Here is an 18,746-nt window from a genome sequence, read left to right on the forward strand (position 1 = left end):
TTTCAGCGAAATTAATTAATAAATATTATTGTTCATAATACGTTGTTGTTTTGTTTCTCATCAGTTGATACTGGAATCTTTTTGTCAAGGCTTTTACTTTGAAAAACAAGAACGGAAGTCAGACCTGTCACTGTAGTCGTTATTTATTCGCGGGTGATTTGCTCGTTTCCCTGTAACGCCAATGTATATGTGTATTTCACTTTTGGCTGTTTTCTTCATATTAGCGTTAGTAAAGAAAAGCTGACACAGATTAAGACGTTTCTCCTTCACACCCATACAGTCGCTCGTCAGTTAGCTAGCTAAGCTAACCAGAACAGAAGCAGATAACGTTAGCAAGCTAGGCTAGGTCAGCTGAACTTTAGGTTATGTTTGTTGTGTCTGTGGGCTCAGAGGATAAACTATAGACAAAGTAATGTCTCTTAGCGCAGTCCACGGAACACTGTCGAGCCTGAAGTCATGTCAGACAGACATCGGGACGGGGATGGACATAGTGACAGATGTGGCTATGGACCTGGCTGAAGCTCAGAGTACGTAACGTGAAGTTACTTGTACTGAGATACTTTGGTATTTTCATTTTATGCAGTTTTATGCTTCTGTTACTGCACTACGTTTCAGAGGGAACTGTTGAACTTTTTACTGCACTGCATTTATCTGGCAGTTTTAGCTACAAGTTACTTAAAAGATTTGTCTTTAATAAACAGAATCAATGATACGTTTACATAATATAATACATTGATATAGAGTGATCTACCCAGCAGTGTATAAAGTACATATTACTGTATCAATCATAATGGTCCAATAATAGACTCATAGTTTACTTGCAGGGGTCATTCTGCATAATGAATACTTGTACTTTTGATACATCTGTTGGTAACACTTACAAGTATTTTTACAGTGTGCTATTGCTGCTTTTACTTAAATGATCTGAATGTGTTTTCCATCACTGTGTGTGCTGTTATGTTACAGATGAAGAGGTGAACCCTGGCATCAAAGAGATGGAAGCCATGATTCTGGAGTGTGCCAAGCTGGACAGGGAGATTAACTACTTTGTTGACGCTGTGCAACAAGTCACAGCAGAGGTGAGAGAAACCTGGCATGGTCTAATCGCGTAAGTGGAAAGCATCCTTATACTAAATTAACAGGTCGGCCTCAAGATGCATTACTGCGATGAGGATTTAAATGTACAAAAAGTGCATAAAAATGATTGGTTCTTTGGAAGGTCATTCAGAACTCATGGTGGCTCCTGCTCCTCTGTGTACTCCCAGATGTTCTGGAGTGGCAAGTCTTAATGTCAAGGTGTTAGTTTTAAATGTCAGGGAAAACTCTGAAGTTGACTCTTATTGTTAAAGTCAAGGAAACAGCCTAACCTACTTCAATTTCTGCAGGTTACCACACAGCAGCCAGAGGCCATGTTCAGCCTGTCTGCCAAGGTGAAGGAGCAGTTCACAGAGAGAATAGCCAGGCTCTCTGAGGCTGAGCTGCACAATCACCAGAAAGTAGTGGCCTTCAAGGACAGCATCCAGAACTCTCTCAACCAAGGTAAGGCCCGTGGAGGGAAAAGCTAAGAAAGAATAGTCTGAATTTATGCACTGCTAGACTCAATGCAGTGAATTCAGGGCTTATAATAGACTTCGATAATAGCTGTGCTTGCAGGAGGGCTTCTCAGCCAAGGAGAGAGAGAAATCTTGGGATGTGTCCTTTTTCCAGGATAATTAGCTTAATTTGAAACACGCAACTCCTTTTGTTTACTGTTGAATAATTCTGTTAGCTGTTATTTTCTTCTTTTTCTTCTTTTTATGCATTCATTGAATGAGCAGCAAAACCATCACCTCATGTTCCTTTTGAGGGATACTTACAATGTGCTCTCGTAACGGCTGAAATTAAAATACGTAACCCCATTGGCAGGAGTTTTTTTTTTTAATACCTTGAGCACAAGATGACCTTTGACTATTTTATATTTGTAGCTGCAACAGAGGTGTGAACGTGGGCTAAAAAAGGGGAGATTGCTTCATGTGTGGGTGGGTGTGTTGTCTGTGTGCAGGTGAGATTGCTGTGCGTGCATGTAGGTACAGTGGCTTGCAAAAGTATTCAGCCCCCTTGAACTTTTCCACATTTTGTCACGTTACGACCACAAATCTAAATATATTTTATTGGAATTTTATGTGAAAGACCAACACAAAGTGGCACACAATTGTGAAGTAGAAAGAAAATTATATATGATTTAAAAAAAAATTTACAAATAAAAAACTGAAAAGTACGGTGTGCAAAAGTATTCAGCCCCCTTTTCTCTGAGTGTAACCAATTGCCTTCAGAAGTTGCCTGATGATTGCTGAATGATCGAATGTTGACCTAATGACTAAATAGAGTCCACCTGTGTGTAATCTAATCTGAGTACAAATACAGCTGTTCTGTGACGGCCTCAGAGGTTTGTTAAGAGAATATTGGGGAGCAAACAGCATCATGATGTCCAAGGAACACACCAGACAGGTCAGGGATAAAGTTGTGGAGAAGTTTAAAGCAGGGTTAGGCTATAAAAAGATTTCCCAAGCTTTGAACATCTCACGGAGCGCTGTTCAATCCATCATCCGGAAATGGAAATTGTATGGCACAACTGCAAACCTACCAAGACACGGCCGTCCACCTAAACTTACAGGCCGAACAAGGAGAGCACTGATCAGAGATGCAGCCAAGAGGCCCATGGTGACTCTCGACGAACTGCAGAGATCCACAGCTCAGGTGGGGGAATCTGTCCACAGGACAACTATTAGTCGTGCGCTGCACAAATCTGGCCTTTATGGAAGAGTGGCAAGAAGAAAGCCATTGTTAAAAGAAAACCTTAAGAAGTCCCGTTTGCAGTTTGCCAGAAGCCATATGGGAGACACAGCAAACATGTGGAAGAAGGTGCTCTGGTCAGATGAGACCAAAATTGAACTTTTTGGCCTAAATGCAAAACGCTATGTGTGGCGGAAAACTAACACTGCACATCACTCTAAACACACCATCCCCACTGTCAAACATGGTGGTGGCAGCATCATGCTCTGGGGGTGCTTCTCTTCAGCAGGGACAGGGAAGATGGTCAGAGTTGATGGGAAGATGGATGGAGCCAAATACAGGGCAATCTTGGAAGAAAACCTGATGGAGTCTGCAAAAGACTTGAGACTGGGGCGGAGGTTCACCTTCCAGCAGGACAACGACCCTAAACATAAAGCCAGGGCTACAATGGAAGGGTTTAAAACAAAACATATTCATGTGTTAGAATGGCCCAGTCAAAGTCCAGACCTAAATCCAATCGAGAATCTGTGGCAAGATCTGAAAAATGCCGTTCACAAACGCTCTCCATCTAATCTGACTGAGCTTGAGCTGTTTTGCAAGGAAGAATGGGCAAAAATTTCAGTCTCTCGATGTGCAAAGCTGGTAGAGACATACCCCAAAAGACTTGCAGCTGTAATTGCAGCAAAAGGCGGTTCCACAAAGTATTGACTCAGGGGGGCTGAATACTTTTGCACACCGTACTTTTCAGTTTTTTATTTGTAAATTTTTTTTTTAATCATGTATAATTTTCTTTCTACTTCACAATTGTGTGCCACTTTGTGTTGGTCTTTCACATAAAATTCCAATAAAATATATTTCTGTTTGTGGTCGTAACGTGACAAAATGTGGAAAAGTTCAAGGGGGCTGAATACTTTTGCAAGCCACTGTAACTGTGCATCTGATGGTGTAATATCTTAAGGCTTTTTTTAAATGTATGTGGCATTGTGTCCTTCTGCCAAAGTAAGAGTTTGTGAATGGTGGTAAAATCTGGCAAACACCACATCCTTCATGTGGACAGTGGCTTATTTTTTTATAGCGTTTAATTAGGATTAGCTCTGAATTTATGAGCTCTTAAATGGGACATGTTGCTGTATTCCATAGATGTAGTTTCAACCAAGTCCATGTCCTTGCCTGCTGGTTATTCTCCTGCCATCTTGTCATCGATCCAGTTCGTCATTTATTGCTGTGATTGGACATTTAGAAGCACACACTGTATGTATGTTGTGTTTTCAGCCAACCAAGAGTCGGCAGAGAACATGGTGGAGCTCGATGAGGACATTGCTGTTACACAGAGCCAAGTCAACTTCACCTGCCCACTCACACAGGTAGACCACTCCAGCCTGCCAACCTGTTGTTTAACTTATTATAGTTATTTACATATTCCTGTTGACTCAGGAACATTTCCATCTGATTACATCTCTGCCTGATTTCTGACAATAACATATTCGTTTCAGTATCAACAAAACAGAAAACCACCTTGATTTGGTGTTTTAGCAGCTACATTGTGATTTTGGTCTGTGTGTTTCATTATATAAACACTCCAATGTCTTTATTAAAGGTGGAAATGGTGAACCCAGTGAAGAATAAGAAGTGTAACCACTACTATGATGAAGAAGCCATACTGGGCATGATCAAAACAAAACACAGCCAGAAAAAGAAATGCTGGTAAGACACTCTCCCTTGGAGGACTGTTAGAAAGTTGAGTCAGGTTTTTGCAGCAGTAAACAACTCGGCAGGGCTGGCATGGGACCAGCAGCCTGCTTTAATTCACATTTTCTTTATTATATTGCTTTGATGTTGGAAGGAAATTAAATGTGGCTGGTCCTAGAGGACCACTGATTAAATCCCAGTGCCAGTTTATGTTGTTGTCAAAGAAACGTGCTTATTGTCTTGAGTCCTGACTGTGGTCACCGTGCACACCTTACATGCAGAATTATATCAGCAACACTCAAGAGGGCTATTATGGTGATTAGGTGCATGAAATACTGTTGCACTTGTGGTCATCCTCCCTATAGTGCCTGGCAGTCAACTCTTCAAGAGTATCAATGCAGAGATCTTTTCTTAACTCACGCTTTAAATGTGTTCCGTTTCCTGCTCTTTCTCTGTCCTCTAGCTGTCCTGTGGTGGGCTGTGGAAACACAGACGTGAGAGAGTCAGATGTGATTCCTGACCAGATGTTGAGGAGAAAGATCCAGAGCCAAAAGAGACAGGGCAACCGGATGTAGTACATTCTTATTGGCACAATCATTCATCATTAAACCTGTGCTATGGTCATTATTTATATATCAAGAACAGAATGTTGTTGGCAGACAGTTGTTTTCATCAGTACTCAAGTTGTTAACCTATGTTTGCTTGTGTTTGTGGGAAATTAAGATTTTTTTATTCAGACATTTGTACCTCAGGTAAACCCAGTTAAATTAGAATTTAAGAAGTGATGACTTGTTTGTTTTTTTTAGCATTCTTGTGTGCTCCAGTCTTGTTGAGTATAAATAAAAGCTTCAGACCTTTTCAGAAATGAATACCACCAAACTTGTAGTTGTAATTGGGAGAATGGATACATCATTTTCCAATATTTTCTGGTCTACATGATGCAGTAAGTTGACAGAACCACAAGAGAGCAGTGTCTGCAGGAGGGCACAGGATCCATGCCGTCTGCAGAGCCAGAGCAGAAGAAATCTACTTTTCATCTCTGGATCATAAATATTATGCTTATTAAAATAGGATTATTAGTAGAGTTGTGACCACTACTGGCAACTATAAATCTATGAAGGGCTGAATTTAGTCTATCCTCAGGTTAGTGAGCATATGTGAACATATATATGACCCAAGAAAACTGAATATTGGAAATGTTGAAATCTTTGTGACTTGTGCGCCTCCTTTTTAATGTAGTTTCTTCTAATTGCAGGTAACTGAAGTTGGATACTAGAGATAACAAAAAAAAATCAACAAAACAGTTGAGAATGTGAAAGAGCCAACAAACCATTCTTCAACATCTGTGGGAATGCACTTATGTGATCAAATCTCTTCCTGCCTGCTCTGGCTAACTGTGAAGGGTCTTTGTTCCAAAGAGGAACAAACAATGGCTGTGCTGAGATGAAACTAGGTGAAGCTAATCTTTTAATAACCTTGCATCAGGCATTTTTTAAAAATCTCTAATTGCTCTTTCCCTCCAAACAGTGCGTCACGCAGCACTAAGAGCATTTCACCAAACGAAGATATTAACTGGCAACAAATGATCTAGCTGATGTTGACTCATTCACTTCTCCACTCTACCTCATTTTGAATTACTGCTCTGCAAATCGAATCTTGTTTACTGCATAACATGTTAAGTCACAGGTAATTTCACAACAACAGTTCAATTTGTGGATAGTGCACACAAACACGCATCAGCATTGCATTCACCCTATCACGGGCATGAGCCATTAAGCTGTTTCTTTGGATGGATGCAGAGCTGTAACTATTCTCAGAAATTCAATCACAATATGGTACAGAAATGCAGTGCTGAGAAAGAAAAAAACCCCAATCAATTCCCTATAGATGTTTGCTTTCTTCTGGCTATGTTTGATCTGGAATTCACATTCATCTGTTCAAAAGCTCCAAGAAGTAGGTGTAATGGCTGCCTGAGACACTGTAAGCCTCAATATCTGGCTTGTCCAAGGAGGATTTTACCTTTGGCTGGAAGTAAACACAATCTCACTTCCTGGCGCAGGAGTCCTGGTTTGTGCAGTGCCAGAGCTGGAGGAGGAGAGGAGGGGAGGGGGGGGGGGGGGGGCTCAGATGAGACTGGCACTCCAAAATTCTGGTTTGATCCAGGTGTCATGTTTTTCTCCCACTCCTTTTTTGGGGCTAAAGCTAAAACTTGTTTCCGTTAAACAGGAGTTAAGTTGTTTATGACTGCAAGTGATACAAGAACTTTAAAGAAATACTGTGAATAGTTCACGACACTACAGTACTTGATGTAACTACTACTTGCATTATCACCTGTTCCTACTCTTGGAGTTGGCCCTTTTTCACTAACATTTTAACATGCCTCTGGAAAAGCACAGGTGTAAATAATAAAATGAATGATATTATTAGTCAAATATTTTTTTATTGATTTTCGCATATATTATACAATCACAGTAGTACGCAATACTCCAAAACAAGATCAACATAGAAACAGATTATTGCTAGGCATTACAAAGCGTTACATTACAAAACTACTTCCATGCAGTTACTTAATAAATGACACCTGGCACTTAATAACTAAACTAATAAAACTAAAGAGTATCAAATGTCTAGCAAGTAAGGCAGAGAATGCTATAGCCTCAGCCTGGTAAATATAATATATGATGGCTGAATTCCATTCAGCTGCTTCAGTTTCAGGGTCCGGTATTGTGCATGCCAGCTCACTGTCTCGGCTTACCGAGACACTTGAACAGAACAGAGCCATCGTTAATGCTATTAGTAACACCTGTCTGCTGGGGAAAAGGGCTACTGTAAAGTTTCATTTAGGCAGAGAGCACTTCAGAGATACTAATGTCATTGTTTTCCCAGCTGGCATTTGTGATGTTTACATCTTTGTAGCTCAATATGTTTGGAGCAGTATGCCCTCGGTTTTGCAGCACATTTGATTTGATCAAATAAATCTAATATGGTAAGGTCATTTGTGCTTGAAGGAATGAAAAAAACTATACTTAATAGCATTTAGTCTTGATTGGTGGTATTTCCAAGTCTTTATGATCCTAATCCTTAAATCACACCATGAGTCCTTGTACATGCAACAACGTAAATTGAGATTTCACTCATAATCATGATCCGATTTCACTTTTAAACCTCATTTCATCATAGCACACAACTTTCTGAGTATGGAAATAATGAAATACCTGACCAGTCACCTACCCCAAAGCAAAACAGAGTCAGGATTTTGCACATATTCGTTGTCTAAAACTAACTCTCCAGGGTTGATTACAAAGGACAGAATGCAAACAGCCTACTTGGATGTATTTCTCCCCAGCGGTCCCCTTTTTTCTTTCCTTCATACAGGATGTGTCTGCTACTCTCTGTTCATGAAGGTTTGAATGTTTTCATAATTTCCTCATCAATTACTTCACGAGCTCAAGCCTCTTTTGTAGAAATGCATAAACACGGCTGTTGTTCATTAAAAGATATGGAAATATAATCGAGGTATACTCTATGTTTTTGACCTTTTGGAATCATTTGCTCCCTTTTGAAAATCACTGTATTAATCAAATATGGACTTAAGTGTGTATGGGGCACTGAGAAGTGGGTTTATTGTGACCTTATGTTTAATTCATGTGTGTGTTTTTTAAATATTCCTCATCTCTGTATGATAGGCTACAATAAAAAATACTTTATATATTTATTTTTTATTTGTGTAAGCCCATAGTATATCTACTGGACATGCAACATGTATTTAACTGTACTGATTAAGTTAATTAATTACAGATACCTATTTTAAGTAAAGTGGAGACTGAATATGTAAATGAAGCAACAACAAAAAAAGGCGTACTGTCGCTTTAACAACACCTCCCAGCAGTCAGTAGATCCTGGGTGAGTTTCGCTGCAACAAACACTGAGGTTCATACTACAGACTGTCTGTACAGCAGAGCAAAGCACACAGCAGCCGACCATACAGGAAGAGGCAGCTGCCCTGCTGTTAAACCCTGTTTATTTTACCGATGTGACAACAGGAGTGTGTGAGAAAGAAGGCTGCTGAGCTGCAGGTGAGTCCGAGACTTTACTGTGGACTGACCCGAAGAAAATTGAACCGGAGTCATTCTTAGAGAACAACTGACAAAGACTAATATCGTACGGCACTGAGCTGGTGGAAAAAGTGGGGGAAAAAACCCCCAGCAGTAGATAAATCGGTGTGTTTCGTGCAAACTGTGAGCCAACAGGTGTGTCAGGTCACACCTGTTGGGAATGTAAACTAGTTTGACTTGCAGGCGGGATTCTAATGTGTCCTGAGCTCGCTGAATAAGCTGCTGTCTTGTTTATATGTGTACAGGTCGGGGCTCATTCGGAGGATATATACAGCTGGACATGGATTATTGGTGTCCGTCTTCACCGCTGTGGATTTAGTCCGGACTCAACCCTGCGCCTCTCCTCCCCGGTGAAGCGAGTGCGCCAAGAACAGGTGGATCCTGTTTCTGTGCTCAGCTTTATCCACCTTCGTCCTCCTTCCACCTTTATGGGGAACCAGGTGGAGAAACTAACGCATTTAAATTACGCAGAGGTGCCAACGTCGGACCCAAATGGGTTCGACCCGGACGACGACGGACCGCGGATCGGCGTCTCCTACATTTTCTCCAACGACGACGGCGACGACGACCAGGACGACAATTTGGGCCACTTTTCATCGGGCAGCCACTCTGTAAACCACGAAGAGAAGCCCTTCGACCCCCAGGACGAGCTGGAGTGCGCGATTTACTACCGAGAGGAGTGCGTGTACGAGAGAAACACCGGAACCGCGACTCACTCCGCGGAAAGCCTCCTGAACAAGTGCAGACCCGGAGACCTGCTGGAGTTTGTGGCCACTGGACAGTATCCACACTGGGCTGTTTACGTCGGGGACTTCCAGGTGGTTCATTTGCACAGGGCTGAGATAAAGAACAACTTTCTCACTGATGTGAGCCAGGGCAAAAAAGGCCGGATAGTGAACAGCCTTTACAGGTACCGCGCGCTCCCGCCGGAGGTGATAGTGCGCAACGCCCTGGACCATGTCGGGTCGAGAGACAGAGAGCTGTACTGGAGGAACTCTGAGTGTTTTGCTGCCTGGTGCCGCTTTGGCAAACGGGAGTTCAAAATCGGAGGGGAGATACGGATAGGAAAGCAGCCCTACAGGTTAAAATTACTCTTTTCAGAGAAGAAGAGCCACGTCCTGGAGTTCCAGAGCCTGGAGGACGTGATCATGGAAAAGAGGAGGAACGATCAGATTGGCAAAGACGCTGTGATGCAAGAGCTGGCCAACCACCTGAACGCAACACATGAAATCAAAGAGGAGCATTTTGTCAACTGATAGTGGATGCTGTGGTCGTCTGGTGCGGATCTGAGCTTGATGTTAAAGGAGGTGTTCAGTGGAAAAACTTTTCATGCTTAAAAACAAAGCATGAGGCAGCATTTATTCCTCCACTCAACCAATAAGAACTCAGTCTGTAGGCTTGGGTGCACGTGCCACACCGCAAACAGGAGTGCATCTTCAGAGGGAGTTAATGTTCATAAATATTGCTTTTCTCCATAATGAGAGGAAAAGTGCTGACAGCCGGGGTGACACTTGTTTCATTCTCAAGTGCATTAGCAAAGCAAAGGTCAAAACTGTTGCACACTGGCAAATGCCCCCCCCTCCTGAGAAAAATTAGATTTTACTCACTCAACCCAGGATTGAGTGACTTGTTATGATGGATACATTTGCATCGGAGCTGCACCTGCAGTCTAATCATTTGGGAATGAAGTCAGAATTTAATTGCCCATAATTATCTTTCTAATCCAATGAATCTTTGCACAGAGGAGCAAAACCTCTCCAATGTACTTGTACCTGATGAGAGTGCTGAAAGTGCTCGCTCCTGTACAACTCAGGTGTTGGAGATCAGTACAGAGTGGAGGAGAGACGACGACTTGCTTTTGTTGTTGTGTGTCAACCTTGAGGATTCCCTTCTGTTGCTTTGTATCCAATCATCACGCAGCTTTACCCACTCTATGACCACTGTGGACAATGTTCACAGCTGTGACTGTGCACTTTTATTGATTCATCTGTTTATTCAACAGTTTATTTTTCTGGAAACAAAGATGTTTGTATGAAGGAATATGGAAATAAATATATATTTGAACAGTAAAGTTTTTATTTTCTTTATAGTGAAGGATTGTGACTGACCTTTTTTAATGATTTATGGGAATGTCGGTACAATGCTAATCAATAATTTCAAACCATGAATCTTAGGAAAAGTAGGACAGGTTATTCTATATTCTAACCAAACCCTGCATCCTAAACACCGTAAACAACAGCATTGTTTTGCACTGCACATAAATATTTGAAAGCAGCTGCTGCACCACCACCACCACCACCACAGCCCCGCTTCACCCCCTGGAGGAGCCACAGCTCTACCTGTTAAGATCCCTGCTTTTTGTTTGTTGTTGTGTGATGAAGAGTGCTGGCTGCCCCACAGACACATCTGCTAATGCTGTCAGTTTTGATCTAAACATTTGCCTCAGAGCAGCAGCTCCCTGAAACCACTTAAACAGCAGCTTTGTTAGCTCGTGTTAAGTCGTGTTCCAACCTTGCTGGTCATTTTGCTTTGTTTACACCTCTGCCGACTGAAGATAAGTCATTTTTTGAAAGTTTAGCCGCGGGCTTAGAATGTTCCTCGCCCATATTTGGCTTTCCTTCCTTCCGCTGGAATTACAGCATTCATTAAATTTTGGGCAAATAGGCTCAATTTTAACGCAGCCAAATCACATTTTCATTTATTTTCTGCAAAGATACAGAAAGAAAGGATATTATATGTAAGTGATAAAAGTCCAGTTGATATAATTTGATAAGATTCAAATTGTGATGGAGAAATAGACCATAAAAGTAAATGATATGTCAGATTACAACAGGAGATACCTAATGTTAAGCAATATAAGCCTGTAAAAGACTTGACAGTACTTTCACATACAGATGCTGCAACAGAAATTACAACAGGCTCTGAGGTTTTGAGCTGTGAGACATGTTTTTTTCCCCTCAGTGTTTCAGAGGAAGCTGAAGACTCCCTTGTAGCCAGTCAGCAGATGAGTTACTTTGCCTGTTTGTTTTCCCTGGTAATATTTGCATGGAGATAATGCTGTAGTCGTTTTGCTGCAGGTAAGGTCCCACTGGACCCGAAGCAGGATCATTGTCAGCACTGGTACCAAATAGGAAAGCTGCCGGACACATTAGCATTTCCTCAATCCTCTGTGGTCTAGCACAGTGATGAAATATAAATTGTGTGCCTCTGTGTATGGGATGCATATTTATGATAATCAGATGTTTTTTAGCACCAACGGAATCCAGCATTGGGTGAAGCACACAATGTTAAAGCAGCTGCCAGTAGAGTTATATTAACTCCCATTTTTCATCATGTGTGACAAAGCTGAAATAGAATTATACTTGCATCATTCAGTTAGATTTGCTCTCCACAAATTTAATGGTTTTCTGTGTTCTCAGCAAACGTACACTGTAGCATGATGAAAAACACGAAACAAAAACAAAGCCATCAAGCTATCAGCAGCATTGATATAAATCTGATTACGATTTTATTGTGCAGCTTGTTTGTTGGTGAAATTTTAAAGCTTCCCTGTGGAGTTTTCTTGTAAACAGAGTTTCTCTTTACATTTAGTGTTACTCACCAAGACATATAGTGTGTACAAAACATCCCCCCTTTTTTAAATATTTAAAATTCTGCATTGTTTACATCCATGTTTGCTAGCTTGCAGTCTTCTTCTTCGCTGCCTTTATTGATGTGATGCTCCGCCTTGTTGCGTGTTACCAGCCGCATACATGATGCAAACAAAACAAGGACCCACTCATAAAAACACTGCTCCACAGCGCTCCTAGTGGTAAAAACTCCACTGGGTATCTTTAATTTAGCTTGTCAATGCAGAAATTGAATCAATTTCACATTCAGTCCAACAGCCCAAGAAAGCTGAGCCATTGTGCATCCCTGATTGAAATCAAATGACCACCAGTGACCAAACTAGATTAGATGTGCCAAGTGAGAGCAATCTGTTTCAAAGTCCTCTTTTACCATGACGCGAACAGTGTATGGCTCATTCATGTCAGCCTCTTGGCCATTGAGCCTGTCATGCTTCCTTTGGAGGATTGGAGGAAAGCCCACACCCCTCAGGCTAAACTGGCAACATTACAGAAGTTGGGGACATGCCAGAGCTCCAATCAAACCCACCCTTTGTTTACGAAATGTCATTATTTGCAAAAAAAACTTCTTCCCACATGCAAACATGTCTGAACTTTAGAGGGAGTGCATTTATGAGGAGATTCTATCTGACAGGCCTACAGGAAGTGGGAGTGTATTTTAGACGTGGCCTCCAGCCACTGTGAGATTCTTATCCAAGTGGGACAAACACTTTGTAGCTCAAAGATAGATAGTTTGGGGACATTTGACAATTTCAGGTTGTGTGCTCGGCTATTTAGAATATGAATCTCACCTCAGGGATTTTTGTTTATTAGATTACCACTTTTATGCCACTTTTGCTGCTCGAACAGCATCTCTGAACTACTAAGGTTTTCGCCAATAGATAGGATTCCTCTTCAAGCAGTAAGGAATGGGATTTATGAATGGCTGTTGGGAAAGAGTGTGTGCTTGTAAGATAAGATAGTAAAACAGATTAGTAAGATTACATCCGCCTTTGATTAGCAGTGCAATGTTGAATGTTTCAAACAGCTTTTAATCCAAAAATGTTGCCAGCACTGATGTGAACTCTGTTTGAGAACCAGGCCACTTTCCGGTCATGTTAACACTTAACTGTAAAAATATTAATTTGCTTTCTTACCTATAAAACCATCTGCTTCGGACAAGGATAGAGTGCTGTGGGGTTTTGTTTGTCAGGCCATTTTCACTGCCCACTCACCTGAATCATGTTTTATGCCTGTGTTTGGAGAGACAGTTCCATCATAATGGCAGAATAATGAAAATCCAAAATGTAGCTCTAAAATTAACTATGCTGCATTCATTGTCTATTATTGATCCACAGAGCTGCAACTCACACAACTTTTTGTCCCCCACATGTCCACTGTAAACTTTACTTCCAGCGCCATCCGCCTGCATTGGGTTAATAATTTACATGTGACTCCCACCAGTTTGACTTGGACTGGATTATGTTTACTGTTCGTTTCAGACTGGCGCTGTGCTGTGATTCTTTCTTGTCCCCCTACACAGGAGGACCGTTTGTTTTTTCAGCCATACAATGGCAAAGTCCGTTCCCTCCCAGCTCCATGGAGCTCTAAGGTTGCTCTCCTTTTTCAAAGCAACATTCCCGTAGCCTAGTTTTACTCTGTTTGTGCTTCACTTGCTACTTTTCAACTGCACAACAATTGAATTTAGTTTGTATGCCACCACATGCAGGCAGGCAACCAATGCCCCCCCCCCCCCCCCCTTCCTTTGTGGTTTCTTTCACTTTCCTTGACAAATGTGGTTCCATAGGACTGAGCAGTAGGCTGTGAAGGTAAAGCCGCTATTAAAAGCCTGAACTGGGGGAATTGCTGTGCTCAGAAATGATCAGTTCAAAGACATCGTGATGGTTCAAAAGGAAACAAGAATACCAATGTAGTGAGTCAGGATGGGTGAAGATACAAGACATCATGTGTAAGGATAGCTTTGTAAGACAATGTAAGAATGTCTTTGGTTTGATCGCCATGTCAAGAGGAAGAGCGTAAAATTCTTAGACAACAGGAGCTGATGAGGAGCTCGTCAGAGTGGAATCCGGCCTATTCTAGTTTGAGCTGTGGTGTCCGGTCAGCCAGGGCTGTCTGGGTTACATAAGCAGAGTCAGACAACAAGAAAGGGCCCGAGGAAAACTTTCAACAAAGTGACCCTGTTTCTTTGGATGGTGATGGGTGAACGCATGAATAAAAGAGAGAAAGAAAGAGAGGGATAGGAGGCCTGAGTTATGACCTGAGAGAGAGGGAACAGAAATCACAGTGGTTATTAAACCCTCATAGTTGAACTGAGACGTGACTGAGAATTGTTGCCTTCAAGCACTCTGACCTGTTTGTCACTTTAAATATTTATGGCAGGCTGAGTCAATAGCTATCAACATTCATTGTATCCTGAGTCATCACAGGAAATCCTGCCCTTCATCCTCAGCTATACTGACTAACATTGTGCGAGTTACCAGGTTAGAAATTGCAAAATGACAGTTTAAGCTAGTTATTTATTATTACCAATTATGCTAATACAGCTGTAGGCCTTTTTATTTTTCTCACTCAATTTTGTTCTTCTTGTTTTTTCTGTTCTGCCTCTATGTGAATACAGAGAATTTAGCTTGTGTTAAAAGCCATAATATCTAGAAATGAAAGGAAAGACTTTTCTATTCCTTAACCTAATATATACGTATATATCTTAAAACATGCAATCATTAAATTAATAACCAGGTTAAACAGTGGCAAAGGAGCCACACAGTTCTGGAAAAGTGTCAGTTTTGTGTGTGGAGTGTGCTTCACCTGGCAGCAAGAGTCATAATCCCCTGAGAGTCTCTTTTTCTTTTGCCAATTAATAGAGCCTACCATCGCTGCTGTCTTTTCAAACCTTCCTCCCTGATCCCAGGGAATCAAATTAGCACTTATCAACCTTCTTGCTCTTCTTTAATTTTAATTCCATGTCGCTGCTCCTGTGCACTGTCAGTTTAATTGTTAGGGTCAGAGCTGTGCTTTCATATTCCCTTCACTGAAAAAAAAATGAAATTCGCGTAGCCCGTTCTAATGTGCCTTCTTCTTTCCTTGTTAGCTGTTTTGCTTCCTCCTTGCTTATCTTCTGCTAGTCTTATTTTGAGTGGTTTCAGCTGACACACGATGATGTCCGTGACTCAGACATTTTCACATCTGCTTCTCGTGCTAACTGTGTCTGATTCGTCCTTATGAATTGCAGATTTTAGATGACTGGAGGAGGTTTAGAGGAGTGCTGCCCCCCCTGCACGCCACACAGAAAAAGTAAGCAGCTGAGTAAACGCTGATACAAAACACTTGACCGACTACAGGGTCATGATCATTATCAGTTGTGTGGAGGAGCCCACAAGCAGATCCTTGCACTTTCTGTCTCGTTCTACCACGAGACAGAATAGATGACATTTTGCTTTCTTGCTGAGAGTTAGATGAGAAGATCGATACCACTCTCATATCTGCATACCAGCAGCTGGTTAGGTTAGCTTAGCAACTGAAACACTGAAACATAAAAAACGACTATTTGTGTTTTAACATGGAGCTACGTGCCGTGCCGCAGTGACTTCCAGGAGTCTCTGCTGGTTTTCTGGCAAACTCACGGCGACAACAAGACCACTCTTATGTTGACTCTAAATATGAAGCTACAGCCAGCAGGCGATTAGCTTAGCTTAGCATGAAAACTGAAAGCGGGGGAAACAGTTTTTGTACAGATTAAAGAAACAAGATACAATGTGTTAACTGGTGAGCTTTAGTGGTGCTGGTAGGCAGTTTTTGTTGTCTTCAGTTTCCAGTCTTCATGCTAAGCTAAGCTAAGCTAACCAGAAACTGACTGTAGGCGTATATTTACCGGACAGATATGCGAGTGGTGCCAATCTTCTCATCTAACTCTCAGCAAGAAAGCAAATAGTCATATTAATAATGTTGAACTATTCCTTTAAAATGACCAAATATTGCCAATCCAAGATTCTTTGCTGAGGATTTAAAAAGAGCCTGATGGTGAACTGATGATAAAACATGGCTAGTTTTGACCAGAGACATGAACATGCCCATGACATGTCTGCAAATCCAAATCACACCTTCATCCTAACCTTCTATTATCTGCATCTTCCTGTATGATCTCTCTTGATTTTAAAGTATTTACTAAAGAAACAGAAAGCCTTGATTTTGGCATAAATCACTGATCCATTGTTTTGCAGGAGTATGACTTGCAGGCATGACATCTAAGTTCAGACTGTGAGAGCTGATGCTGAATGAAAAAAGGTCTGCACGTTGTTTAGAAAAGGTTATATACCAAGCCACATTTTCTGTGTGTGTGTGTACACATGTAATTTAAGCAAACTTACCCTTTGCTCTGTGCACATGTACGTGTGCTGTGCATGCATGTGTGAGTGTTGAATGAACTTATTTATGTTTCACTGCTGTGCATATAGAGAGAGGGGATGTTTTGACACTTACGTTCATTCATATTAAATCACTGCTATTTCCACTGTCACACTGTCGTCGCAAAACCTCACCACACCCGCTCTCCCAGCTGCCCGCCAATGGGAAGAGCTGTGATTTCCTTTTAACATCTCCAGCTGATGAGCATCCCATCATCCTTTGTTGGTGTCCGCTATGAAAGCAGGTGTGCTCAGTAGCAAAGCGAACATCCTGCTGGCTTAATCAAAGATATGGAGATGGAAGTATTAGCATGTATGTGTGCAAGAGACAGTGAGAACATCCCCCTACGTGTGTGTGTGTGTGTGTGTGCTTGCGAATACCTGTGTGTTCAGTCCATGTGTGTGTGTGATATGGAACTAGTGGGTGGCGGAGTAGCAGAGGTCTGGCCCTGAAGGCTAGATGTTGGCTGCTGATAATGAGGCACTGTCGGAGCTAATGGAGGCAAAGCCAATTTAGACTCACTCAGCGGCCGTGTGATATCACCACATCGACCAGATTGGCGAGAACTCGAAGACAAGCTGTTGTGCATCAGCATTTGAAGACTTGGGATTGCATTGTCTAGACAGCCTTTGGAAAAAAATGTACAGGGAAAGAAGTGGCAGCAGGACTGGAATTTCAAATCAAATCGGGGGAATTGTTTGGTTCTTAGGCCATGTCCACTCCAAGAAACAGGCCAAATGCACCATGTAAACCCTTTGTTTTGATGCATGTGTACATCCCACACACATCTGTGAACACAAAACTGAACTAAGCCTGTGTTCTGCAAGTTGTTTTAAGCGGAACAGTGCAGCGCTCCACTTTGCTTCTGGAGATTTGTCACAGCAACACATCTTAGCAGGGTAATTGCAGTATCCCAGAGATGGATCAGTCTCCCATGTGTACTGCAGTTTATTGCCTTATAATTATGAGACTAATTACCAAGATGTATTACAACCCCCCGTGTGCATGGGATATATGTGTGTACACATAATTCACACGCACACAAACTCACGCACACACATCAATCAGAAATACTGTGGCCGATGATTAAAATCTCAATGTGAAAACGGGAGGCAGTAATGACTACACCACTGCCTTCCTGAGCCCGAGTGTTTGCTCATTTAAGGTCTGAGTTTCAGATTTATTGTCAACAAAGCTCCAGATTCCATTTTTAACAAAGTGTGTTGACAACATAGAAGCAATTAAGCTGCGTTCAAATTTCTACACCTTGTTATTGCGGCTTTCGAATCAGAAGTTTTTTTTGAAAAATTGCCCACGCTATCATCATTGCAATTACAGAAAACTATTGGTATTACAATGGTTCACTTATGAGAGTTTCTTCTTGTAAATTAAAACACCCGTCACCAAGAACACTGCGATGTGTGGTGCAGCTGCAACAAGAGCACAGAAGCACAATAATTACAATAAGGCTCTTATATGTAACATCAATCAGGATACAAGAAAAGTCAACACACAGTCACACACACACACACACCCTTCCTGGGGATCTCATGGGATCTCTCAGGACAATGGTGGGACACTGTACACAAGGACAAGGTGTGGCTTCTCTGACACAGCAGGACTCGAGCAGTGTATGTATTCGCTCACAGTGGGAGGCAGAGACTCCAGTGCACCAAATGATTCATTTCCAAAACAACTTGGATGTGGGTCGTCTGGGCGCACTGAGAGCGCTGAAGGGAAGTCCACGCTGTGAAGAAGAAAACAAAAATAATCCACATCTCCACATCTTTCTGTTTTATCCTCAGATGTGACAAAATCGAGGACCATGTATATCCATTTCTGTTGGATTGACACACACAAGCAGACAAACTCCGTCCGTCCGTCACAGGCTTGCATTTTATACAGCACCCATCCTGTACCCACAGACTGAGATGGCACTAAAGGAGCAAGCCAAGGCCTTACCATGGACGCAAATTTGCTTTCATTAAACTTTGACTGAAGTTCATCAAAGAGCATTCTGCCCCTTCAGCAATCCGTAACAGCGAACCAGTGATAAGTAGTTAACTCTTTCATGATAAAGACTCCATTAGTGCTACACACAGAGCTCTGTCGGGGAGGAGAAGGTGGGGGGGGGGAGATGATA

General features: G+C 41.8%; 2 protein-coding genes across 2 annotated transcripts; both read left to right on the forward strand.

The window, feature by feature from the left end:
- The first annotated feature begins 163 nt into the window (after positions 1-163).
- nsmce2 (NSE2 (MMS21) homolog, SMC5-SMC6 complex SUMO ligase) lies at positions 164-5,306 on the forward strand. Its single transcript, XM_070912223.1, has 6 exons — positions 164-527; positions 967-1,079; positions 1,386-1,539; positions 4,045-4,136; positions 4,370-4,476; positions 4,925-5,306. Exons 1-6 carry the CDS (start codon positions 413-415, stop codon positions 5,034-5,036), a joined length of 693 nt encoding a protein of 230 aa, XP_070768324.1. The 5' UTR covers positions 164-412; the 3' UTR covers positions 5,037-5,306.
- Positions 5,307-8,414: 3,108 nt separating this feature from the next.
- Positions 8,415-10,641, forward strand: lratd2b (LRAT domain containing 2b). The gene is made up of 2 exons (XM_070911768.1): positions 8,415-8,537; positions 8,822-10,641. The coding sequence occupies exon 2, from the start codon at positions 9,005-9,007 to the stop codon at positions 9,830-9,832; it is 828 nt and encodes a 275-aa protein (XP_070767869.1). The 5' UTR covers positions 8,415-8,537; positions 8,822-9,004; the 3' UTR covers positions 9,833-10,641.
- The last annotated feature ends 8,105 nt before the right edge of the window (positions 10,642-18,746 follow it).

The sequence above is a fragment of the Enoplosus armatus genome, chromosome 9 (assembly GCF_043641665.1).
Source record: "Enoplosus armatus isolate fEnoArm2 chromosome 9, fEnoArm2.hap1, whole genome shotgun sequence".
Lineage (NCBI taxonomy): Eukaryota > Metazoa > Chordata > Actinopteri > Centrarchiformes > Enoplosidae > Enoplosus > Enoplosus armatus.